At 37.7% G+C, this 27,105-nt stretch overlaps 3 protein-coding genes across 6 annotated transcripts; 1 reads left to right on the top strand and 2 right to left on the bottom strand.

Moving 5' to 3' along the window:
- Positions 1–304: 304 nt before the first annotated feature.
- LOC104597304 (putative inactive receptor-like protein kinase At3g56050) lies at positions 305–6,465 on the top strand. The gene is made up of 10 exons (XM_010258769.3): positions 305–539; positions 662–939; positions 1,024–1,162; positions 2,501–2,572; positions 2,673–2,816; positions 2,903–3,043; positions 3,362–3,885; positions 4,522–4,712; positions 4,796–4,928; positions 5,643–6,465. Exons 2-10 carry the CDS (start codon positions 831–833, stop codon positions 6,227–6,229), a joined length of 2,040 nt encoding a protein of 679 aa, XP_010257071.2. The 5' UTR covers positions 305–539; positions 662–830; the 3' UTR covers positions 6,230–6,465.
- A 3,632-nt stretch (positions 6,466–10,097) lies between these two features.
- LOC104597306 (Mad3/BUB1 homology region 1) lies at positions 10,098–13,679 on the bottom strand. Of its 4 annotated transcripts, none has more exons than XM_010258770.3 (5): positions 13,508–13,679; positions 13,241–13,385; positions 12,945–13,102; positions 12,025–12,109; positions 10,098–11,924 (listed from the first exon to the last, which is right to left on the bottom strand). In XM_010258770.3, exons 1-5 carry the CDS (start codon positions 13,594–13,596, stop codon positions 10,569–10,571), a joined length of 1,833 nt encoding a protein of 610 aa, XP_010257072.1. In that variant the 5' UTR covers positions 13,597–13,679; the 3' UTR covers positions 10,098–10,568. The 4 variants fall into 4 exon arrangements, with proteins under 4 accessions (XP_010257072.1, XP_010257073.1, XP_088753416.1 ...); XM_010258771.3 differs by having other exon boundaries at positions 13,241–13,390; positions 13,508–13,659; XM_088897290.1 differs by lacking the exon at positions 13,508–13,679 and having other exon boundaries at positions 12,025–12,101; positions 13,241–13,379.
- Positions 13,680–20,421: 6,742 nt separating this feature from the next.
- On the bottom strand, positions 20,422–21,752 carry LOC104597363 (uncharacterized). Its single transcript, XM_010258833.2, has one exon. It carries the CDS (start codon positions 21,550–21,552, stop codon positions 20,656–20,658), a length of 897 nt encoding a protein of 298 aa, XP_010257135.1. The 5' UTR covers positions 21,553–21,752; the 3' UTR covers positions 20,422–20,655.
- Between the last annotated feature and the right edge of the window lie 5,353 nt (positions 21,753–27,105).

Below are 27,105 nucleotides of genomic sequence, written 5' to 3'. Positions count from 1 at the left end.
TAGCAAAATATACATGGATTTGTTTTCCAAAATGAAAATAATTGCCACGTCAGCAAAACGCTAAATATCAGCCGACATGCTCCAAAACGAGGGTCCTTAGCATTTGGCTTGCTGAGTTGGACAACCGACCCCGTGAGAGAAAACGTGGCTTTGACACAGCCAACCGGGCGTCGCCACCTTTGCTTTCGAAGTAGGCCGGGAGGCGCATCGCATGGGAGGTAAGGTTTCGTCTTTCCCTTCGTTTCGTGGTGACACGTGTACTGTAAGAGTGAATTTAAAGGGGGAAACTCTAATTTGCCTGGGTCAAATACTGTCTACATTCAAAGCTTATCTCTCTCGGTGTGTTGTGCAGGCTGCAGCCTGTGTAGATTATTTTTGAATAGATCAAGAACAGAAGAGAGAGAGGTTTTGCTTTGCCTGTTGAAAAGTCGTCGCCGGCACCCGAAACTCAACGTATCAAATGTGCCAGAACCGAAACGCCTCGGGAATCTGTCGGCGTTTTGTTCACGCGCCGTAATTTTGGCCTCTGTTTGTTAATTGTTAGTATATTCATTCACCTCCCATTCGGTCTTTCTGTCTTAACTTTTCGGTTTGATACTCTAATCAGAAAATCAGAAGGCCGATAAAACGCGTTTTCAATATTTCAACGCTACTGGTCCAGGAAATTCTGCAGAGACACGAAGTAGCTCTCCATCTATCTATTTAGTCCAAAATCTCAAATTTAGCCTTTTCGCGTTCGAGCTGTAGTTCCAATAAGCTTCATCTAGCTGTAACTGTAAGTGGATCTGTGGGAAATTCAGCCTTCTTTGCTTCTCCAAGCTTTTCTTCGAATGGACGAAAAATGGAAATTTAGTCGGTTCAGGTTTCGCATGGCTTTGTTGCTGGTGATGTTTCTGTTGAGTCAGAATTTGGACGTTTCTTGGTCTCTTAACGCAGAAGGTATTTGCTTTTGCAATTTCTTTGAATGTGTAGTTTCACAGGTTCGAAGGCCGTGCTTTACTGAAGAGGTTAAGTTGCATGCAGGGTTGGCGCTCTTGAAATTTCGAGAGGGAGTGGTGGACGATCCATATGGAGCCCTGTCGAACTGGAATGATGATGATGGATTCAATGATCCGTGTTTGTGGTTTGGCGTCGAGTGCTCGGAGGGAAAAGTTGTGGCCTTGTAAGTGGTGGTTCTGGTCCTCTATAACAAGATTACTCATTGTGCTTTCGAGTTATTTGCTTTACTGCATCAATGATTTTTTTCTCCTCTATTGTTCATTTGACATAATTAACAGAAAAAAAAAATCCGCACCCATTTTTCTTGCTGTTCTGCTTACCAGTTTTATGTCGAAAAACATTAATGGATTCAGATTCTTTCCCGGTCCTTTCATAAGAACATTTAATTGGGTACAAGTTGGTAATTTTTCTTAAAGTTTGAGCATAAGGTGGTGGACTTCCATCTATGGTGCATGAGTACGCAATATGTAAAACCAAAAATTAATTTGTAAAGAGGACTTTTCTGAAGGATAGACATATTTATGGGCACTGTGATCCACCTTACTGAAGAAAGGAGACCTGATCCTATAACCATCCCGCACTTTATCCGGTCTTTCCCTTTATATCAGATTTGGTGGACTTTCCACTGTTTGTGCTTCTAACTAAGTTCCACCATTTCTAAATCGCCAACAATAGATATGAACCGAAGACATGTTCAATATGGCAACAGTTTAGTTGAGCCCACTCCTATCTGTTTTAGTTGGCATGACTTCGTTAGTGAAGATAGGATCTGACATGCTTGCAAAAGTGATGTTTATAATTTCGATTAGGTCTTAATGTCTTATGCACTGAAAATATTTCCTTGTTCCCACAGCACATATTATAAAAACTGAATTTGCAATTATATGTAAGAGCTAAATGTTTGCTGTGATGTAATGGCGATTTGTTCACATATCTCATGCATTATAAAAATGACAATATCATAAATCAAATATGGAGCAAGAGATTTTTTAGGGCTTTTTATGAATAGAAACTTTTGATTAGCCATGACAATAGAAAGCCCATATCATCTCAACACGAAGTAGCTGTCAATGGACAAGTGTCGTAAAGTTTGTAGTTATAAACATTATAGAGGCAGCTCATATATCATAGTTTTGGAGGAACTAGGACTGAACTACCTAACCCTTAGATTGTTAGTTATGAGGGCCTTTGCAAAGTGGTTCAAACATCAAAAATGCATTTTGCATTAAGTATACAATCATATGGAATATAATTGATAACAATACTAATTTGTCCAAACTTCAAAGCCATCCAAGCATCAAGGGAACAATTCTCTCTCTCTCTCTCTCTCTCTCTTGTTATTTGTGTGTTTTGGGAGGGTGATGTATTACACAATTATAGCAATGAGTTGGTGTTGAACTGTTGGTGATGACTACAATGATAACAGCAGTAATGATGATGTAACTGCCTTTATTTCTTATATATTTAACTGTTACTGAAATCAAATTTATTCCACTGACAGGAACCTGAAAGATCTTTGCATTGGAGGGCCATTGGCTCCTGAAATTGGAAATCTCATTCTCATAAAGTCTATGTAAGCATATAGTAATCAAGAATCTAATATTGAAAATAGCTTGTATGTTTCTAGTGATTTTATGTTTATATGTATTTTTTTACTTTTATCATCCTTGCAGTATTTTGCGCAATAATTCATTCTTCGGAATCATTCCTGAAGAGATTGGAAAACTGAAAGAGTTGGAGGAATTGGACTTGGGCTATAATAACTTCAGTGGGCCCCTTCCATCTGAACTTGGCAATAACCTATCTCTGGCTATCCTGTGAGTTGGTTCTGTTGAACAGCTAAATTTTGGTTATCTTCCTCTTTCTTCTATGTTAAATTAACTATAGCTTCCGATTTATGCAGTCTACTCGATAACAACAGCTTTCTAGACACAATATCCCCTGAACTCCGTGAGCTTAATTTTATTTCTGAACATCAGATAGATGAAAACCAGCTAACACATGCTTCACAAGGAATATCCTGCAACAGAAGATCCATTCCATGGTAAGATTAGTCAGTATCAACAATCAATGCTTTATCCATTGATACTCATCAAATGGATGAATACACAGTCTATGACTGCTCTAACGATACTTGTGTGCAAAGGTTTGGACTCATTATTCCATGTTCTCAGATGGAATGATTAAGTCCACAAAACCTTCATTTTGTACCAGGTGTCCCACATTCTAACCTAGACTTTTCATGTGTTCGTCTTTTTAGAAGTCTTTTTTTTTTTCTGTTAGTCTTTTTAGAAGTCATGCTTGCTGAATCTTGTATGGAACGTAGTATCTTATTCATGATAACTGCTCTTATCTACTCCAGGAACATTGTTGAAGACAGAGACATAGCTCATCGAAGTCTTTTAAGACACAGAAAAATAGATCATAGTTCTTCACCAGCACCAGCTTCACCTCATAGTTCTTCACCAGCACCAGCTCCAGCTCGTAGTTCTTCACCAGCACCAGCTCCAGCTCGTAGTTCTTCACCAGCACCAGCTCCAGCACGTAGTTCTTCACCAGCACCAGCTCCAGCTCGTAGTTCTTCACCAGCACCAGCTCCAGCACGTAGTTCTTCACCAGCACCACCAGGAACACCAGCTCATAGTTCTCCATCACCAACATCCAGTTCTCCACATTCTTCCTCAGCAAGTTTACCCCCCAACTCAGATAGAAAAAACCGGGCATTAGAAAAACATAAATTTCTAGTTTTGTCTGCAATCCCCGGAGCATCCATTTTCTTCATTGTTTCAGTCATTGCCATTTTCTACTGTCGGAGCAGTAAGGTGGTTACAGTCAAACCTTGGTCCACAGGCCTGAGTGGACAGCTGCAGAAAGCATTTGTTACAGGTCATTCTTCTTTTTCTGTCTAATGAATTATAGCATTTATGTATATTTCAAATAAATCAAAGATACCATTAGGCAAGCAGAAGGGCAATTTAGCAGAGGCATGTTTTGATGCACAGCAGAGGAATCAAACCAATCTTCTAAATGCTTCCTCTTCAAGGATGTATTCCTTGGAAAGAAGATGAGCAATCAGGGGCCATTATTTGGTGTGATGGTAAAATCATGGGCTGTCAAGTGTGAGAACGCAGGTTCAAGTCTGAGAGAGGCCACTTTGAAAAAAAAATGCCAAAGGTTAGGACCGTATCCAGTCAGTCTACCCCTCCCAAGAACCAGATGGCTGGGACCATCATGGCCTATTTAGATGGTCATAACATCCATTCCATCGATTGTGATCATAAGCTTAAATTTTTTATAGCCCATGTTAACCTAAAGATTGGACAGTTTTGGTAACCTGATCGAGTCAGTTTTTGGCTCACATTGTCTTCCTTGCTAAAACAATGGAACAATGCATGCAAGCCTACCTGTGTGTATGCCAAATTGCAGCAGAGAAGAGACATCTTCATATTGTCTCATCCTACTGCAAATACTCCTCATATCATACAAATTTTTTGATCTTATAGATTTGAGTCTGCAATTCAGGTGTCCCTAAGCTGAAGCGATCAGAGCTTGAAACAGCTTGTGAAGATTTCAGTAACATAATTGATTCTTCAATAGATGGCACAATGTACAAAGGCACTCTTTCAAGTGGAGTTGAAATAGCAGTGACATCTATTGCAGCGACATCTGCCAGGGACTGGTCCAAGAATTTTGAAGAACAGTTTTGGAAAAAGGTACTTTATAGTCCAAAAGTGAACTTTGTGTAGTCATACTTAGTCCACCAGTCCCTTATCATTTTCCTTGGTTATGGTTTCAGATAGACACATTATCAAAAGTGAACCACAAGAATTTTGTTAACCTTCTTGGATATTGCGAGGAAGAGGAGCCTTTCACAAGGATGATGGTTTTTGAGTATGCTCCAAATGGAACACTTTTTGAGCATATACATGGTATGTAACTTACTTTCAATTCCCCAAGGTTTCTGTATAGTCATCTTAAATTTAGTGAAGAATCATTACCGTAATTTGGTTGACATATCCCAATTTAATTTCCAGCCAACCTTATATACTCTTTTAAGAATCACAAGTATTCTTGGTTGATGAATCCAATGCCCCAACTTACAAGAGCTCCTCAGGTTGAGCTGATCAGATCATCACAACCATTCAATCCCTCACATTTTTTTTCATATATCTGGATGATATTTGAAGTTTTCATAGCGAAATTTGTACATTGCATTTGAAGACTAAACAATGTCCCTTTTTCTTTGTGGGGAGATGGTGGGGATGGGGGTAATCTAGGGCTAGGCTACTCCACATCAGAATATATTAATGAAATATATAAAGTAGTAAGATTATGATTTGTCTGAAATCATTAATGTCATCATTTAAAATCTAGATATCCATATTTAACCTGTTCAGGTCCGGTACAAGGTAACCACTCTAGTTGAGTTTCCAGATAATATGAAAATGATAAATTTGGTATTTTAGTGTGACTAGAATGATATGAACTAGATTTATTCTTGTCTCTCTCTCAAATAATGCATCTTGCTGATGAATTTATACTTGGCCGGTACTTCAAGTATTGATCATTTGGTTATGCAGTAAGTGAAGCCTATATGCTTTTGTATTTTATTTGATTCGAGATTTGTGGTGGGATCATGCCAGTTAAAGAGGCAGAGCGCTTGGACTGGGGAATACGTCTGCGGATTGCTATGGGAATGGCATACTGCCTTGAGCACATGCACCAACTGACCCCACCTGTGATCCATAAGAACCTGCACTCATCCATTGTATATCTGACTGAAGACTATGCAGCCAAAATCTCAAATTTCAATTTTTGGAATGAGGCAACTGCTTCCAAGATGGGACCCACGACCATGGAACTCCCGGATATGCCATCTGGTCCAGAGAGTAACATATACAGCTTCGGTGTTATATTATTGGAGATGGTAACAGGTAGACTCCCATACTCAGTGGACAATGGCCCACTTATTGACTGGGCATTTAGAGGGGAGAAGTCCCTTAAAGAAATAGTAGATCCAACTCTGAAAGCTTTCCAAGAAGAGGAACTCAAGAAACTGTTAGAGGTTATAAGATCTTGTGTTCATCCTGACCCAAAGCAGAGACCAACAATGAGAGAGGTTACTGCTCGATTGAGAGAAATTACAGCAATGGGACCTGATGGAGCAACACCTAAACTATCTCCTCTTTGGTGGGCAGAGCTTGAGATTGCGTCAACAGAAGCAAGCTAAGATATGGAAAATGAATTTATCGTGAAGTATAAAAGTACTTACTTTTTTTTGTTGGCACACAAAATCGGTTTGTTTGTAGATTGGTATGTTGTATCTAATCTTAGGCAATGGAATGATCTTTGTATATAACAGAGGTAAGCCTGTATTTTCCTTAACTATTTTATATTGTGAAGAAGTTGAATGTGAAAATCACAATGATAGTGAAATCAAAATAAAAAGAAGAGTTCCATTTTCAATTGTTGACTGTACAATCTTTTAGTTGGTAATTAAAGCCAAAGCATGAAGTATAGCATCGTTTTGACACAAGGATAAAAATTTCACAATGTATTGGCCCGTATCGGCTGATACATAGACCTCATCGATACACCATTATACACACAGTTTCGGGATTTGACCTGTTTTAGGGGGGTAGACATGCCTTATACCAACCACCCTGAACAGATTTGAAAAAATAAATAAATAAATAAAACTGTGTACCAATACAGATTTTCTTTTTGATAAATAAATAACAAGAATGTTATTAAAAGAAAAGAAGTTACAAAAAGAGGGTGATAAGAAAGCACCCGAGAATAAAGAAAACCCAACAAAACAAAAGAGCCATCTAACAAACTAAATAATAAGCTCTGCATTACATATTTGATATCTCAGGACCTCTCCTAACCCACTCCCAAAATCCTCCTTGTTTAATTGACTGAATTCAGGGAGAATCAACACCCATTCAACCACTGATCTGCCCAGAGCCGCAACCATCTTCTCCATGCTACAAACCTTCTCTTTGAAAGTCCTGTTTTCCTCCTATTTCTTTCCTTTCATATGTTCCACAATACCACCATACCCCCTGACAGACCTACTGCATCCACCTCAGCCCATTCTCCTCTATTTGACCCCCATATCTCATTTTTTAACCTTAAATCAAAAGATTCCAATTTTGTTTCCTGCAAAAAAACAACATCCGGATTATGTTTTCTCAGAAGATTTTTACATTCCAAGATAGAAGCTTCATTTTCACAGCTCGCTTCTCCCCCTCTCTCTGCCCTTCTATTCCTCTTCCATCAGCCCTGTGTGTCTCCCCTCCCCCTCTTCCCCTCCTTCAGCAGTTCCCCCATTATCTCTTCCTTCTTGTTTATCCCTTCTAGACCTCTTGTAATGATCAATAGCTTTTCTCACCACTTCTTCTCCCCCTAGAAAAAACAGACCCAAGGCTTTACCTACTTCTATATGTCTTTCTGCTAGTTCTTCGATACCCACCTTCCTCTTACCCACTGATGTCTCCTTCCTCTCTACCACCTTCTCTCTTTCTTCCTGATTATAGAACCTACTTGTTTCCTCCACACCCCCAACCCCCCCCCCCCCCTCCCCCTTTTTCTTTTTGTACCAGACTTCCTGCCCCTTGACACAGATACAGTGTTCCAGTATTACCCCATCGGAAACAGCCGCAGTATTACTCCAAAATAGAGGTGGTGCAGAGACGGAAGATGCTCCAGGGGGCGAAGAATGACGAGGGAAAGAGCTATGAGATAGGCCTTCCACGTTGAGCTCACTCACCTCTTGCCGACTAAAAACATCTTCAAATCTGCTTGGGACTGCCTCAATCCCGACCAGAGGCGGAGCTTTGTCGTTTGAAGTTATGGCCAGTTGGCCACCTCCACTTCATCCTCTTTGGCTTCATCTACCGTCTCCACCCCAACTTCTTCCTCCCTTACTCCAGAAACAATTGTAACCTTTATTACTATTGTCTCTGGAGCGTGATTGTCATTCACTAGAGACTTCTTTCTTCCTGGTGCCGCTGACATCTCTCCCTCTTCACTCTCTGTTAGAGAATAAAACCTATTCAAGGACCTCCCTTAACAGCTTAAGCTTTTAGGTTGAATGGTTCTTTGAGATGGTATGAGAGCCACTTTGATCAAGTAGTCTAGTGTTTGATTCTCATTACTCCCATTATAATTAATTAAGTTTCAGCACAAGGTATGGGGTGGGCCTTTATTGTTTATCCCAATGGGCTTTCATGTGAAGGGGTATGTTAGAGAATAAAACCTATTCAAAGACCTCACTTAACAGCTTAAACTTTTAGGTTGAAGCCTGTTCACCCTTCCTCTAAGACGAAAAGGAAGTTCCTGTAAGACCCCTAAAATTCTTGTCTTTTTTGCCCCCTCCTCTTCTTTTACACTCCACCAACAACCTGCTAAAGCAGTTGTCCCTTCTCCTCCTTCCTTGATTCACACAACCGGCTATAATTGGTTCCTCTCTCCTCTTCTTCCCTGGCCCCACTCGAGATTCTCATTCAAGAATCGGGTCCACCTCCATCTCGTCCACTTGTCCCCTCTTTGTCCTTTCTGGCCACCCCTTTGCCCACGTGTGTCTTCCCATTTGAGCTTGAATCTGACTCAGCATCAACCTCCTCCCCCACTCGACTTTTCAGCTCCTTCTCAGCGTCTCCCTCCTCCCTTGCCCAACTTTTCAGTTCCCATCCTGTCTCCTGCCTTTCCCCTGTTTTCACCTCTGTGCTCACCTGAGCTTCCGAGCACCCTGTCTCTCCCTCTGGCCTCTGCTTCTCTCTGTACTTCCAGATCCAAGTCACCCAACTGATCCAAGAACGGAATGTTTGTATCTCAAAATTCAAACCTCACACTAGTGTTTGTCATTCTAACCAACTTGGCCTTGGCAAGATATACGCCTAAGCATTTGGTTTTACTCTACTTAACAAATTTAGCTGGGGTTTTCATCTAATCCATTTAATAACTTTAGCTATCGGCCCTTTATCTTGGATTCCATAGGGATGAGAAGCATTTATGCATTCAATTTATTGGGTCCAAGCCTTCTCAATAATCTGGGGGGAGGGGGAGGGGGAGCTTTGGGCATAACAAGGGCATACTCTTCTGTGTCTCATTATTGTTACCAAAATAAAAATAAAAAGAAAATAATACTAACAAATTAACAATCTAAGTTTTCCAAGATTCTTCTCATCACCCAAATTCCATTCTATTTGCCATTCATTATCCTCAGCCAATTGTGTGGCCCAAGATCTGTGACTTAGTGAATAACAAAGTCTAGTAGGTTGGGCAGGTATGGATTGGGTTCCACCAATTTAGAGTTTGGTTCTAAATTAGGACCGGAATTGGAATCAGAATCCCCCATAATCGGAATTGGAATCATCTATTCCCGATGCCTGTTTGGTCCAATCAAGAATCAGAATCAATCAAAATTTTCAATTTTTGCCCCAGTTAGAAGAAGAAGAAGAAGAAGAGGGAGGCAGCAACAATATTAGGGAGGAAGAGGGTGAGAAAGAAGAGGACAGAAGAAGAGAGAAGAGGGGAGAAAGAAAAAGAAAAATAGGAAGAAGAGAGGGATACAGGGGAAGGACAACCGGATAGGCGGCTAGCAACCAGTCTTACCTTGCCGGTGATGGTGGTTGTCAACGGCTAAGTTGGATGAAGGCCTATCAAACATTCAAGCCTTTGGACAAATAAGGCTTTAGGATTGAAATGGGACTTCTTTGTCAAAAAAACAAAAAGAGAGGAGAATGGAAATGACATTCTTGAAAGCAAAATGGCCATTCCCCGTATAGGGGAATCCCATTCCGATCAACCCATTCCAATTCTGATTCCAGACACCTATTCCCACAAACCAAACGCACTCTTAGTTTTCATTTAGACGGGTCACTACTGATTTTAGTCCCATTTATTCATTGTACTTTCTGAAGATTGAATCAATGATTCTCTGAATAAAAAAACAATTTTTTGCTATATACACCATCAGGGGTCTATCCGAGGGATCTGCAAACGAGAAGGCATGTTGACTTGATAAACTAAGGTTCCGGTTGTACTGATGCATCATTCTATTTCTTTTTTCAGCAGAATGTTCCATTATTATCATCAATGATAAGCAGATGATACTAAAATTCCAGAACATGGATCAATTCACCTAGGCTGCCTATGCTGCAGTAAGGTATGACATGCCTCATCATGTTACAATTAAAAAAAAAAAAAAAAAAAACTCATCATGACCTTGATAAGCAGGCTTGTGCTTCATAGTCATTAGACCTAAAAGCTAACCAAACCCTAATGATATTGACAACATGGTTGGACATCTTTCAGACCCTTCAATTGGATCATCCAAAGGTTTTTTGGATGGCAAAGAAAATAGAGAACCTAAGAGAAAACCGACCAATTAGATCCTCGGGATGTGATACTTTGAATTGGCAGATGGATGACACAAAAAAAGCCACGCCAATTAGCATAACCAGATGTTTATGGATTCAAACTCCATGCCACCATGAAAGTAGACTGAAAACCAGAACCTGTGATTGACATCCGTACTGTAGAGTAAAGAGAGAATGTTCCTAGAAATCCAATGGCTTCCCAAACATCGCATTTATCTCATCCATGGCCTCCTTGGTACACACAGTCGGCTCAAATAAATCAAATTCGCTGCCCAATTTGCTAGATGGCCTCAATGAAGCTTGTTGCTGTAGTTGATTTTCCAAGTTCTCATCAGGCAGTATGGAAAATCCAGAGTCCCTCTTCTTTTCTGGTGGATTATGTTGTTTTTTTGATCTGTTGGTCTTCACAAAATCTAAAGGCTTTCCAAACATGCTGTTTATGTCATCCATAGCCTCCTTCAGGTTGATTGTGGGGTCTACCAAGCCATGGTGGCAAGCATTTTCAACCTCCGGGTCATCCAGAATGGTAGACCCTACAAACCTACAGACAACTGTATCTTCCCTGAGTTTCATATTAGGTGAGCTCTGTACATCCAGATCATCATAACCATTGGATGGGAGATCCTTAGGACCTGGAAATACAAATGCATTTATAGTTTGATCAGATAGCAACGATCCTTCAGTGGAATGATCGACCACATGACATGCTAATCCATTATTTTCATTATTGTTGTCACCACTGTCGTCGCATTCATCATCAACAAATATCTTAAAGGTTTCTTGGGGAGGCTTCCGTGTTTCAATGCTAGTATGCTTCTTTAGCAATGTTGGATCTACATGATTCCGAGTACGCAATTCACCACTTCCCTTGCTCTGATCAGCCAAGCCAACCCCATTTTCAAAGCCTTCATCAACAAATACTTCAAACCCATTATTCACATTATTATTTATTTCAAAATGGTTTCTCTGTGATCTTCTCTTACCCACTGGCTGCATATCCAAAGGTTCACGAAACATGTTGTTTATTGCATTCATGGCCTCCTTCATATTGATTGTTGGATCCACCAACCCATGATGGCAGGCATCTTCTGCTTCAGACTTTCCAACAATGGCAGTATCTACAAATTTTACCACCACTGTGTCATCGTTGCAATATGTGTTTGGCTTAAATGATTCCACACCAGTGTTCTCTTGCTGCTTGAAGGAACTTTTGGGGCAGACAATTCCTGTGGTTTGCTTCTCTATGGAAGGATCACTAACTTTTCCAACATCAGAAGAGTTTGCTAAAATCCCGAGATGATTAGGAGGAAGGTGAACATCAGGGTCAAATCTTCCATTCCTAACTGCAGTAGTGCTTTCTTCTGTTTCCATTTTGTTCCCAACAATTTTACAATTATTTTGTGCTTCTGTTGGAAAAATCTTAGACCCTGTTGCTGAAGCACCGCATTCCATTCTGCTACTTTCTTCTCTAGCTTCTTTTCCCAGTTGAGAAGAGGCATCCCTAACAGTCAGGGGCCTCATGGCAATTCTTCCTTCCTGGCGCCGAAGGACATCCATTTTAATAGTTACGATATAGAAGAATTCCAGAAAGAAATAACAAAGAAAGAATGCACAATACAAACAAAAGAAATGTTACCCTGGCCTTTCTTTTCTTGTATAGCTCCATTCGTTGGAGAAACTTATCATACGATTTCTGCAACTCACCTGCAGGCTCTGCAAGACTGTTCAACAGTTCTTAGGTGAAAAAAAAAAACTTGATTCATAATAAGAACCATTTGAAATACGTATCACATAGTTAGCTAAGTATCTCATATTTAACCGATACCTATCACTTCATAGCCGTTGGTATCAGTTTAGTTAAATAGCAACCATATATACTACACAGATCTAGATCCTTCCCGTCTATTATATAAAGGCGGTTCACGTTGCTAACTGCTAAGTCAAGCATTGTTAATGGTTTCCAGTGATTCAGAACATTATCAGGCATTTCTAATCTATTACAAGTGGATTTCTTCATTGCATAAATCGAATTCCAAAGTGAAGCATTCTATTCATTGGGAGAACCGAGTGATGTAAATAATTGGACTCTGGTCACAAGTGATTAACTACAAACAGTTTGTTTAATTTTTTTCAGGATAACCATTTTTCAACTTGATAATTTTTTACTTTCTTTCATTCTTTTATTTATTTTTTTGGAGGGTGGATATGCTGGATTCTAACACACAACTAACCATATGCCTGCGACACGTTACGTCAATGAACTAAGCTACAGGTCTCTGTGGCTTTAAAATTTTTCAAATAAATATGCAGAAAAACCTAAAAGAAACAAACCCGCAATAGTGGAGATTCAACTTTCAGAGTTGGTAGCAGCTTATTGCATAATATCAAGTTCCCTATCAGAAAGCCCACAACGTTTCTTAAGATAAATCAATATATCTTTGCATAATATCCAAAGAAACACAAAGCACATTTGCAGGTTAAACGCTGGAAATAAGAATAAGAGGAACAAGCTAAACTGAGAAATATATTGTAACTACAGTAATGAGGATCTCTTACTTCTGCACGCCCAGATGGAACATTTTCTCAGCCTCCTCAAACTTCTTGAGCTTCTCGTAGTACAGGGCATAGGCTTGGTAAAATAGTGCCAACTTCGTTCCAATCCGATTCGTCTCCATCGTCTTGAGAAGAGCTCGAGGGTCGTCCACAAAATCCAACTACCCAAAAGGAAGGGAGAGAAAGTACAAAGAAAATAACCCAGTTGAAATCTAACCAAAAATAGGCGAAAGAAATCAGAAGGATGAAAGACTCTGAAGAATATTAGAAAGATGTAACGAGAACCTGACGGTAGTTACCAGTTGTATCCAAACGCGAAGGTAGCGCATGTCGTTCCGGTAACGCCGATCGTCCTCAAAGGTCTGAGCACATTTCTGAAGGAATCGAGGGAGCTTCTCCTTGAGAAGCAGAGGCGGGAGATAGTCCTTCATTTTACGGATACCTCTGGTCTCAATATTTGATTACACGTACAAGGGAAAATAGAGAATAATCAAAACCAGATCAGATAAAATCATAGAAAACGTTGAGAAGAGAGGAAAAAGAGTCATGGGCCCTTTTTTTCTTACCGGAGCCATGGCAGAAGAGGGTCTTTACCATTGTAGGTCTTTATCTCGGTAATCAACGAAGAAAAGAAATCGTTGTGGGTATATGCCATGTTCGGAGGAAAACAAGAAGAAAAGAGTACTAGTGATGGTAGAACTTGGAACTTGGAAGAGGAACCACAGACCTAATTCAAATTTGAAGTAACGATTCTAGGCGCATTTTCTCGATTCTGCATCTCCTGCCAACATAATATTCCAACGTCCTACCAACAGAATGTGACACCGCACATCTCCCACATGGCGGCGGGTTCCAACTTCCAATGAGATAAATGTTGGTAGGTGTTGGAACTGGAACGTGCTAACTAGGAAATAGAAAATGAAATCTTGGTCCGGAGCTACCGAACCCGCATCAGAACCGGACTGATGGCCAGTTTAAGTGTGGTCGTGTGGGGGTGTGGGTCGTGTGGGCCTAGCCCATTCCTTTCAAATTTTAATATTATTAGGTGGATTAAATCCATATTCGCTTATTATCATGTCATTATCGCTTTAAACCGTATTTGAATCTCCTATCCATAAAAACCTATTCACAAATCACCTCATATCTTATCCCACCATGTTTTGAGAACATTTCCTCATAAATAATACGGCAAATTTCTTAAATTATCATTATGATTTTATTAATTGATTAACTTTATTCTAGCCCCCTTTTGTTTTTTGATAAATTATTTATTCAGGTAAATACAATTACTTGGATAAGTTTTTTCTCGAAAACACTTATCCGAGTAAGTACATTTATTCATGTTCTTTATTTCTTAGGTAAATAAAGTAATATCATTTTATCCATAAAAATTCATTATTAAAAAGGGTATATTTGTCTCATTCAAGTGTTAACAACTTTCCTCTTAGGTGTTAAGTTTATTTACCCATCTAAACAAAAAAAATAAAGTTTCCCTAATCCCCACTCTCCAAATAAATCTGAAAAATGAACATGAGATTCTTGATCAATAGAAATCAAAATTTCATTGACCAACTTTTCCCCCTCTCAAAATCCAAAAAAAAACACCCCCTTACTGTTTAACTATTGTCTTATACGACCCTGTTTCTGATAATTGACATTGTCAAGTATTAAGGGAAAAAATGAAATATTAAATTTACCCTATACTATTACTTAAATTTTTGAAATAAAACACAGCTAATGAAAAATTTTAAGAAGATAGGAAGCGGATCGCTAGTCGATCTCTGTTTTCCGTCTCCATCCCCATGTCTATCTCCATTTTTGCCTCCATCTCCGATTTCAGTCTCCATTTGCACGATGCTCAAAACAGCACTAAATCTATTGTGTTCACACTTTGGTCATTGTCTCATGCTCTCTCGTCTGAATCGCATCACGTTCCGGACATGTTCTCTAATTTTAGGGAAGAAATATCCATTTTCAATGGCTAAGTTCAAAAGCAACCACCAATTTTTAAATAAATAATGTGGTTGAGATGCTTCCTTGTGTAGGAGATGACACCGTTGAAACAATAGGGGCATTTTCGGTGGCTAAGTTCAAAGGAAGCCATCACCGCCTTTTTCTCGATAGTATTTTGGATGGAACGATAATAGGGCATTTTTGTAAGACAAAATGCAAGAGACATTTGTACTTCTTCAAGACTAAAGGATATCAACGGTAGACATTCTTGTGCCGGATTTTTTGTCCCTTGATAGCAATGAGAACAAAGTGTCGCAATAATCACACGAAGGTGAGATTATCATAGAAATTTTTATTGGTTCAGAATTTGAGAACTCAAACCCAGAGATCTCCCGCAGTCTTCTTGGCCGAAAAATAGTCATGGTTCCCACGATCTTTTTGGCCGATAAATAGTCATGGTTCCCATGAAGAGTAGAGCCGACAAGTTTCATTCGGATTATTCCACAAAGATGAAGTCTGGAATCTTCACTTGTGACTTGTGAGGGGAACGGAGATAGAGTGGATTTTGATAAAAAAAAAGGTATTTTAGGAATTTTTGAAAAATGTATCAAGTACATGTGGCAGAAAGTTAATGGAAAAATATATTTTAGACAATTGTCAAAAAAAACTTAAGAATACTTTAAGATGATATGTAAATAATAAGGGTAGAGTTGGTCAATTAGTTAAAACATAAGGATAATTTAAGAAATTTGCCCTAAATAATAATATATAAGTAATGTACAGTTGGGAAATACTGTGATGTCAGTGTGAGGAGTGCTTTGTGAGGAGCAGATCTAGATTTGTCATTGAGCAAGTGTGGATAGGATGCTTGTGGGCAGGAAATCTAGATTGTTTAAACCAAAGGCCTAGCTGTGTGTGTTCATGCCCACACAATTTTTAGTCCAGATTACCTGCCAACAAAACACATTCCAACCCTCTACCAACATGATCTCACACTGCACATCTCATACATAGTAGGTCTTACCTTTATGGTGGGTCCCAATCTTATGGTGAGATGTGTGGTGTTAGATGAAGTTGGCATAGGGTTGGAACGTGTTTTGTTGATAGAAGATCCTAACTCCACACTTTTTTGTTTGGATCAAGTTTTGGTAATTGTTAAGGATCAATATGGTGTTTTGTAAAACTAAACTCTTATTTGTAAAAGTCATTTTCAGCCCAGGGTCAGAATTTTTAGGCCCAAAATACAGTTGGGATATGTGCCAGCTCGGAATTGATGCCAATTCACCAACAGGCATTGGTGTATAGAGTGGGGGTACTTTATATTTTGAATGTTTATAGGTCTGTAGTGGAATTCAAAAATCTTCATTGGGCTTGTTTGTACTTGTATAATTTTTTTTTTTTTACTTTTTGTGTAAATGTAGTTAAATCAAAGGTGCTGGCCTAGCCAATTGATAAAGTTTTATAATTGTAGCAAAGACCTAGGATGGAGTCCTACCTTCATCTAAGTAGCCCTGTTTGGATATAAAGTACTTTAATACTTTTGAAAGTACAAACAAACGAAAAGCACAACATAGTGTTTGTATTGTGTATTTTATACTTTTTGCTTATACTTCATGTTTTTGGCGAAATTGTGCTTTTGCTTTTCGTGCAAATGGTGACCACCCTTCAATAAAACTGTTGATCCTACCTCCACTTGTCGCTGCTAAAGTCGAACTGCCATTACTGGTTTCAAACCCCAAAACCAACGAAAACCGTCACCAAAAGTACAAACAAACGTGTTTTTGCCAAACAAAAAATGATACTTCTGTTTTGGAAAGCCTATTTTTCAAAATTCAGAGCACAAATACCCAAATAAAAGTATTTTATGTACTTTATACTTTGATATTTTTAAAAGTAAAAAAAGTAAAAGTCTATCCAAACAGTGCCTAAGTTGTTTCAAATTTAATATTCACAAAATCACAAGCCTAACCCATTCCTTTCAAATTTAATATTCACGGGCTCGTATTTAGTTTTGCAAAAATTTGAATAGGCTGCCCTAAAATCCAAGCCCAAATCAATGTAAAATATTCATGGGGCAGAGCCCAAAGCCTAACACGTTTGTAGTTTGAGGGCAGCAGCAAATGGGTACCTTAAACTTTTAATTGCAACACTTGAGTACCATGAATTTTCAAAAATAGACACTTAAGTCCATTGATTTAGCAAGGTTCGAAGTTTTGATACAGTTCAATATGCCAAATTGGGTATATCAAACTTTGTATCGACACTCTTTTATATATTTTTTTTTCGAAATATGTTCAGGGGGTCAATTAAAGGCATGGTTACCCCTGAAACAAGTTGTATCCCAAAATTCCTTACATTTCGTGTGACGGTGATCTACTAATACAATACGTGTCAATCTACACAAGCTGATACATAATGAAATTTTGAACATTGTCCGTTAGTATTTTATCAGTTAAACATTACATAATGCCAAAAATAGCATTTTCGTATATTTCTGAAATCATTCTCAGATAACCAAACATCTCCCCATGATGATGTTCTCACATGAACAATAAATACATATTCAAATTTCCCGGTGATGATTTTACTTCATATAATGATCTCAAAACTACACGAGAAGGGTATTTTTGATATTATGTAATGTTTAACTAACAGATGAACCCAAGTGTCTATTTTTGAGAGTTTAGGGTACTCAAGTATTATAATTAAAAGTTGAAGGTAACTATCTGTTACTACCCCCAAAGTACAGGTACTTATCTATAGTTTACCCTAACAAAAAATATAGAAACATCTTGATGTGTATATGAATTTTATTTTCAAATGTTTGAAAAATAAAAATTTTGTAAAAAACATAATTTTGATAGTTTTAACTTTTAACAACATAATTTGTTTTTGGTTCATTGTTCAAAACAAAAACAAAATTACAGAATGTATTTTCTTCGTTTTTTTGGTGTGTGTGTGTTTATTTTGGCTTTTTTTTGTGTGTTGATGGATAACTTTGAAAATAAGTAAAAACAAAATCATTCGCATTGTCAAACACCTTCTCTGTCGTCACAGTTTAAAGGTCAATGTTCCAACCATCCTTGTTTCGACCATCGCCCAAAAATCACAAACGTGCTAAGGGATACGGGAGTGCTGAGAAAAATCCAGCTGCCTTTGGGTTATACTATACATGTCTGGGCTACATAGGCGCTTAGGCGCTAAAGCAATAGGATGAGTCGCAAAGAAGTCCATATCGCGCTTTCGGTTGCAGGTTCAGACCCGGTCCGGAAAGAAATGGGGAGCCCATTTCGGACGGCATCTGATCTGATTGAGACTTGAGATGTATTGAATGAGCGGCTTCAGATAAGCTACCAAACCTCTAATCTTCACTTCTCACCATAAAATCAATTCTTCAGCTACCAACCCTAGCTTTACGGGAAACTGGGAAAGTGAGAAAGTCGATTTTTCAGTTCAATAGCACTTTTTTTCAGCATTCAAAGGATTCTCACCAAATATAGCTTCTTGAGTACGCTGCCGGAAAGCCCTCCCAAACGGGCATGAAAAACATGAATTCATGTGAATTCGGATCTGTTGCACTTTTTTATCACTCTCGACTCGAAGGGATTTTTCTCTTCGAGTCCAATCACATTGTGACACGTCATCGATTTAAGGAGACTTGCAACCGGTTGAATTAAAAACCTTTTTTGCCCTTCTTGGAAACAAATTAAAGGAAAACAAAGAAACATACATAATACAATATTCAAAACAGAAGAAAGAAAATATAACTCAGACTGCCCTCAAATTTCAGATGACTTCGACAATTCACACAAGATGAGAAGAATAGAACCCATATATCTGCCATGAAAATTAAAAGCAACATATGAGCTTCATTGTTGCATGAGAAATCAGGTCCAAAGATATCCTTATCAAATTCTTTCAGTCTGTTGGCCAATACTACTGTAAAAGAAAGACGACAAGAATGTTGAAAAATACACACATACACATGTATAGCCGCTGAGTCACTACAATTAATTCACTCAGAAAATCATGGCTGCTGGGTGATATCCACCCTTATAAATTCTTTCTAAAGCTTTACTCTTTGCAAATAAAATTCAGGCTTCTTCATCATTGCCGGTCAATGGTCCACATGATCAACGGTTCTTGATTGTTTGCTGCCATGGGACTGGGAGGTGGAGACAGAAGGGTTTTGGAAGAGTGTGGAGACAAAATGTAGTGCTCACACCGTTTGCACAGCCTTTTCAGCTTTGTACTGAGGATTTTTTTTTCATAGAGAGATATATCTCAATCCAAGGCTGTAAAAGAATGTGAGAACAGTGTAAACACGGTCTTGTAAGTATATTAAAGCCGATTTCCAAAGTTTGAAATGTTTTTACTGTCATCGAAGGCAGAAGGGTTTTGGAGAGGGTGGAATAAGCAGAGAAGGTGTTTTATGAACTTATTTTTTAAATGATATATATTAAAACTCAAACTTAAAAAAACTAAAAAATTAAAAAGAGTATAGTTGAAAGTAAGGTTTTAAAAATCAACCCGGAATCAGAACTGTTATGGCCAGCGGTTTCTAGGTTGATGGTTCAACCATCCGGTTTAAATGAACGGCCCATTCTAACTTGAAAAATAAAAAGTAATTATAATAAAATAATGACTAAAACTATTGAACAGGTTGAATGAGTCAACAGGTCATTGACCAATTCAACATTTTTTAGCCAAAAACCGGATTTAGGATAAAATAGAACCAATTGGATGAATGATTTCCAGGCCAAATGGTCCAATTATTTGGGTCAACAAACACCGGTTGAAAGTATCAATACACCTTTACAACTCTAACCAATCACAAAGGTAACTATGGTTGCAAATTTAATTGAACTTACCATATGATAACTGTACAACTGTGATTAGACTGGAAGAGGAAATCCCTTCGAGTCCAATAGCACTAGATTATCCTGAGTGCTTCCTTATAGAATTTATTATTCATATCCATTCAGCAGGTGTCCCATTACGTATAATATGGTGTATATGAGTTCACATGGCGCCCCCCACCACATAAATCTCAATCGTGTATTAAATACATCTCCCAATAATAAATACAGGAGATATTCACAATGCACACTAAGATATGATCTCTGTGTATGTATAGAGAGAGGAACATCAAATAAAAATACATATACCGATTAAAAAAAGTACACCATATTCAATTCTCTTCAACTGCCATGAGATACTAAACGAGTTTATTCTTGCATCAAGCTAATTTTTCCTTCCTTGTCCACTAACATACATCAATTACATTGATTTATAAAGGTATCGGAAAGACATGACAAAGCTCTTCTCGTATCATTTCCTTCCAGCAGAATAGCATAACTAATACAAAGATATTCACTACCCCGTTTCTTCACTGCCGTAAGCCAACTGTTTTTTTTCCTTGTCCAAAAGCAAAGTGCAGTTGAGTTTGACAATACACAATCTGTCCACGATTCCATGGTTTAATGATTTAATCCCTTATTTGGAAAATAAGGAGTACCAATACATACTGTACATATTTATATTTATATTCTTTCTAAATTGAGCCTTACAATCATTATTTTTTATTTTCATATCTAAGACTCAGTTTGAAAAGACTACAAATTATAAATATATATATAAAATAATACAAAATACAAAATTTTGCACATATTCCTTCCAAACTTAGCCTAAAGAACCATACTTTAACTACTTTAGTTTTGACAAAGTAATATATGGATTATATTCTGGCATAAATGATGAATCAACGGTACCACCACATTCTTTGGGTCGAAGCATCTCGTGTTTGTCTGGAACTGCCATCAAATTTGGAACTGGGCGAGCCATGCCGGATAGGGCTCTTCAATCCGCAGAGTGTGTGCTTCATGCGCCAAGGGAAGAAGGGTGCAAGTCCACACGCCTTAGCAGGTGTATACGATCGTGCCAGTGTACTTCGCGGATGAATAAACCTTTCTGTTTCTCGGACTTGAATATTACTGATCAACTCATCATCATCATCGTCATCACTTGAGAAATGGTAAGCAGAAGAAGAAGGAACCCTCTTATGAATTTTCTTCTTTGAAGAAATTGAGTAAGAAGAAGCCAAGGCATTTGCTGCCGGGAGAAAACGGCGTATTATGAAACTCGGTGAGTAATATCCTCTAGACTCCACCATCTCTAAACCTTCATGCTCCAACCCACGCACCCCAAGGCTCATGATATCAACAATATCTATGGACTCTGATAATGAGAAATTGTCGTCTATTACATCTGATGACAAAACCTCATCGTCGTCGGCGTCGGTATCGTCATCACAGTCCGTTGAATTAAAATCCTCGTCATCGTTGCTGTCGTCGACATGTTTATCATCATCATCGTTGCAGGCCACTTTCGCTGGAGGACGCCATCGACCCGGTGGGAGCTTGGGAGGTGGTGGGCTCTCAGCAAGGAGGCCGCTTTTCTCAATATCTTTGGGCATTCCAGGAGATCTCTCCCATGAAAATGGGATCCTTTTACTTATATCACGAGCAACTCCTCGGGGATCTGCATTCGCATCTGCATCGATGGAATCAGCTGCGGCAAGACGCCTTGTTGATAGAAGCGGTGCATTGAAGTTCAAGCTGCGGCCATAACATCTCTCGTTCGAACCCTCTTGATCCATAGCATAGAGCTCAGAGCTCTGCTAACAGTGGTATACCAGTAGTAGAAGTAGTAATAGTACAGTGAGACACAAAAAGAAGGTGAAGAGATTTGCATGAAGACGAGGTGAGGTAGGGGGGTAAAGGGTTGAAGATGAAGTATGAAAAGGTGGTTGGAAGAATTATTACAAAACAGTTGAAATGTGGGCATCTCGTGGACACATTTAAAACTCGTTTTAAAAGGGCTCACCGGTGAGGAGGAACTCATTGAAGGGTGCAAAAACAAAATAGTATCATCGTCGTCTCGTCGCAGCCAAAAACTGTGAGTCTGTGAATCGACAGAAACAAGTCAATGGCACCACCACCCAGGTTCATTGGAAAGAGACCATCCACTGAATTTGTTCTGACCATTCATTTCGGTAGCTGTGGCTCGCAGCGACAGATGAAGATCGATTAATTAACATCTTTTCTTTCTTGAGGGATTTATCGAGAAACAACTAACACGAAAAAGGAAATTGATCCAGTTTTTCGAAAAGAGAGAAAGTTATCTATTTGCCTAAAGCCCGGCCCACCTACCTCATCCATCTGACACTTGGGCTGGACACAGGACATTCCCAAAAGTTCCAAAGTATAGGTTTTTTCGATATCTAATAATTTCAATATTTATTTCAGATTTTCTTATGGATTTAAAATACCCACAATTGAGGTGAGCTAGGTTTGGAATTGGGCCTAAGCACCTTAAATTGAGTTGGGCCCAACACAGCCAGAGAACCGAAGATATGTCTCGCCTTGATCTGGCCCAACTTCGCTCAATGTCCAGCCGTAGTATACTATCGTTCATGATGCGATTATGAACTTGACACGTTAGCATGGAAAAGATCATTACCAAATTAAGAGCATGCAAATCACATAACGGCAAAGCACACATCAAGGGTTTCTTTTTCTTTTTTTTTTCTTTTAAGATAAGCATCAAAGCCAGCAAAAAGGTATGGAAAGGAAGAGAAATACAGGAAAATTAATACAAGATTTGTAAAAGTTTCTCTACGCTTCCATTCCTTTCTCTATATTTTCCTTCAAACCAAACATAGCCCAAAGGTTTTTCATATTAAAATGAGTTATGTTGTAATGTCATCACCAAATTAGCCCACTTTATTCATGGAAAAGATCCTTACTTTAAACTTGCTTGATCCTTGGGTTTCGAACAAATACACTTCCTCTTCAAGGATAGGTTAAGGGGAAGGTTTGGGTAGCTTATTGTGCATGAAGAGTTAACATGAATATGGACGTAGGGTAAAAGAATAAATACTATCAATATTTTTTTAATTGAAAAAGGACAAATAAGGATAACATGTCAATGTCATAAACAGGAAGGTTGGACTTGGATTGGTTACTCCACACCTGGACCTCAACCTCATTACTGAACACTGAAATCTGTTCTCTGATCCGAAGTCTGATTGGAGGACCTATGGATGATTTGGGGTCATGCATGATTGGATCCCATTGGACTTGGATTTGATCTTACTCTGCTTTGTATTTATTTAAAATAAATAAATAGCTAAAAATTAGTTACTCTTTATATATGACCGATTGACTTCAGTCAGATGCAGGTTGTAAAACTTAATCCCCATCTGATTATGTAAACAGTTCACTATTCCAATTCCAACTGTATGGTCGAGCTGAATCGGAATCTCATTCCTATTTTTGGTGAAATGGCATTTCCCCATTACTTTGACCTTTCTTGGGAATGAAATCTCATTACTGCTGATTCTAATTTTTATCTCCATTCCTGTCTGAACCAAACAGATTACGAGAATAGACCATTTTGATTCCAATTTCAAAGGATTCCAATTCTGACTGTAAACTAAATGGATCCTAAATTTTTTGGACTTTCAAGCCCATTAACAGCCCTATATTCGACTTGACTTCAAATCAAATGGACTAAAATTCCAGCAAGAAATTTGCTTTTTCTCAAGTCAGAGGACAACAAGAGTATCTTGTGGGTGCATCACCTATTGTCCAATGTGGCCAGCAAATATGTACCAGATCAAAATTGTTAGCTTGGAAAATCAAACACCAAATATCCCTTCATAAATCACTTAACCACTTTTCGCAAAAAAAATTTGGATTATGGGCCAAAAGGGGTGCAACTTGGCCAGGTTAGCGTGAACCCAATCTGAAAAAATTAAAAAAAAAAAAAAATTAGGTTGAAGTTCATGCTCATGCTGAAAAAATACTAACCAGTATAACTTTTGCCCAATGATCCAACTCGGACATGTAATATGTTCATACTTTCACTTTCCATTAATCATCAAAACAAGGATGTGAGTGTGAGATACAATATCCTCCTTGAAAATGATAGATGCAATACAATCAGGGCGAAGACAACCATGTAACAGCGGGGTATACTATGAATTATTGAAGATAAAGAAAGTTGGGTCTCAATCTCTCACAAGTATTGATAGGATCATGATATTCCTGCAATAGTATTGATAGGATATGGGATAATGTGATCAGACATAATCTCCTTTTAACTTTCCCAAAAGAGAGCCACCACATTCGGCACCTGCTGGTAATACTCACTAAGCCATCTGTTATTAAAAGAACCATGGTAAAATACAAAAATCTCCCATGAAATTTATGACAATTATAAAAAATTCCTCTATAGTTTTATTTTAACAAATATTAACCCTGATTTTTTGATAAATTCAACAAAAACCTCCCTTCTGTCACAGTTCCAGACGGAAAACGTTAGATTGATGCATCAGTTTTTTCTAAATACCCATTCTACCCTTTTATAAATTATTTTACATACAAAATTACTGAAATAATCCCATTTTAACTCAACAAAAAAACATATTTCAGTAATTTTATATGTAAAATTACTGAAATAATCATTAAAATATATTTTGTTGCATTAAAATGGGGTTATTTCAGTAATTTTGTATGTAAAATAATTTATAAAAGGGTAAAATGGGTATTTGGAAAAAAACTGGTGCATCAATCTAACGTTTTCTGTCTGGACCAATGATAGAAGGGAGGTTTTGTTGAGTTTCTCTAAAGTTCAGGGGAGGTATTTGTTAAAATAAAACTATAGGGGAGATTTTTATTATTGTCAGAAATTTCAGGGGAGGTTTTTGTATTTTACCCAAAAACCAATTCACCATTGCGCCTAATGTAGAGAAGAGAACCAAACCATACCCCTTTGCCTATTGGTGAAGCCACAACTAATAAAGAAGCGTTCCAATGATTCAACCTCTAAATTACATAATAACACAAATATTGTCTTGATAAAGCATAAAATTTAGCTAACACTGCTTTAATTAGAATTGCACCAGATACGCATATACATCTCTAGAAACATCACAATTTGAGGTGGGAGCATATTATGACTTATCTATACTATTATTAAAAGTGTGAATGAGAGTATGAATCTTTTGGTTGAATAAAATATCCTTTTTCTTTAATTTGGTCTATCTTTAATTGTAATCACATGAATGCAATTTGAACAACAACTTTTCTTCTCATTTAAATCTCTATCATTAAGGTGGCGTTTGATAAATCTGAAATTTGAAATTTAAAAAACTTAAAATATTAAAAGTGTTTGAAATCTGAAAAGAGACAGTTGTTTTTTAACTTTTTAGTGGCTCTGAATAAAAAAGGTTGTTTGTCTTGGATCAAACCTTCAGCATATGAAATTTACTAATTTTACTATTTTACCCCTAAATTAGATTATTCGGTTGTAGTGGTGAGAGAATAGGAAGGAGAAGAATAAAGGAGTGAGAGAGATATAGAGAAGGCCAGAACTCGCCACTGCTAGTTCGTCAAAGGAGTTGCAACAACGAGAGAAGAAGAAGAAGAAGAAGAAGAAAGGAGGGAAGGAGGGAGATAGATAAATAGATAGGTATATATAGCCGCCACTAGTTTGCCAGAGGAGTTGTAGTGGCGAGAAAATAAGAAGAAGAAGAAAGGAGTGAGAGAGAGAGAGAGAAGGCTAGAACTCATCGCCGCAAGTTTGTCAAAGGAGTCACTTGTCATCACTAGTTCGCCGCTGCATCAAGTGGAGAAGATGAACGATGAGGAGGAGAAACACAAACAACATTTTCAAGGGTATTATGGACTTTTGTCCATATCTGAAATGCATTTGAAGGCATTCAGCACTTGGCCCATGTCTTATTATTTCATATCTGAAAACAAATTTCTAACCCAAATTCATATACACATTCAAACATCACTAATTTTTGAAAAGCAACAATTTTTAGACTTCAGAGGTTTGAAAAGTGTTATCAAACGATACGTAAGTCTTATATTTAAGGTATTAACTCCCTTTAACATTCACTCATTTTTTTTACTAGGCTATAATACCCTTTTTTGATTTAGTCCCTCTCTAATTCCAAGGGTACAAAATGTAATCTGAACTATTATGTTACTCCTCATTCAATTTGTTCTCCTCAAGTCTAATATTTAGGGAATTAGGGTATTTATATCACTCCCATTTTTTCATTGAATCTTATATTAATTAACCGTATTCAAAAAACAAACATGACAAAGAATAATAGTGTTTTATTGATAATAAAAATAAAATACAAATTTAAAACGAACCCAACAATAAATAAATGTGACAAATAATACTTTTTGTTTTTCATTGATGATAAAAATAAAATTTGAAATCATCCAAAAAATGGAATTATTTACCTATATGGTGTTGGATCATCAATTCAACATTTTGGATCAAAATGTGTCAACACTTAATGCCATAATTAAATAATAATAAAATTTTAAAAAGATGAAAACACACAAAAATATAAAAAATACAAAAAATTGTATAAAACATTTTGACACATCCCTAATATGATATATTTATCATGTTAAACAAAAATAAGCGTGATGAACAAGACTAATTTTTATAGACATAGGAATACAAAAAATTATATAAATTTTTAGAAATATATTATTTAACATCATCACAACCATAGCAAAAATTGCCACATACAAAACAATTACACACTTACTAGTGTTTCCCAATAGCTTTTATATAGGATCTAATGATTACAAGTAGGAGTGTCAATGAACGGGTTTTGTGTTGGACCCCATCCAAACCAAAATCATTTTGGACAGATTGGATGGACCAACAAGACATATTGAATTGGACCAGTAATGGTCCATCCGTAATGAATTTATTTTGGATTGGGTTGGATTGAACCAATTCATAGTCCATTGATACAAGATAAGAATATAGGTGTTAATGGACCAGGTTTGGATTTGAATCAATCTAAATTAAAACGAATTCAACCAAATTAGACCGGTCCAAAATATTTATTGGATTGGATTGGACCTAACCCATTTGTATTGGGCTCACATTGTATTGGATCGGTTTGGACCAAATCCAATCCAATTGACACCCTTAATTCACAAGCAAACGAGGATTCAACACAACAATAATTCCTGGTACACACCGATTTTAGTAGAAAAAAGAAGCTTAAGAGGCAAGTGAATTTATAGGAAACTTCATTACGAGGATCAAAACGCTGCACAAATGGATCAAAGAAAAAAAGGGGTAATAGCATAAAAGGGCAACT

This window comes from Nelumbo nucifera, chromosome 2 (genome assembly GCF_055504915.1).
Source record: "Nelumbo nucifera cultivar China Antique chromosome 2, China Antique-T2T, whole genome shotgun sequence".
In the NCBI taxonomy this organism is placed as follows: domain Eukaryota; kingdom Viridiplantae; phylum Streptophyta; class Magnoliopsida; order Proteales; family Nelumbonaceae; genus Nelumbo; species Nelumbo nucifera.
Note: the sequence above shows the minus strand (reverse complement) of the source record. Positions and strands in the feature narration are given on the sequence as shown.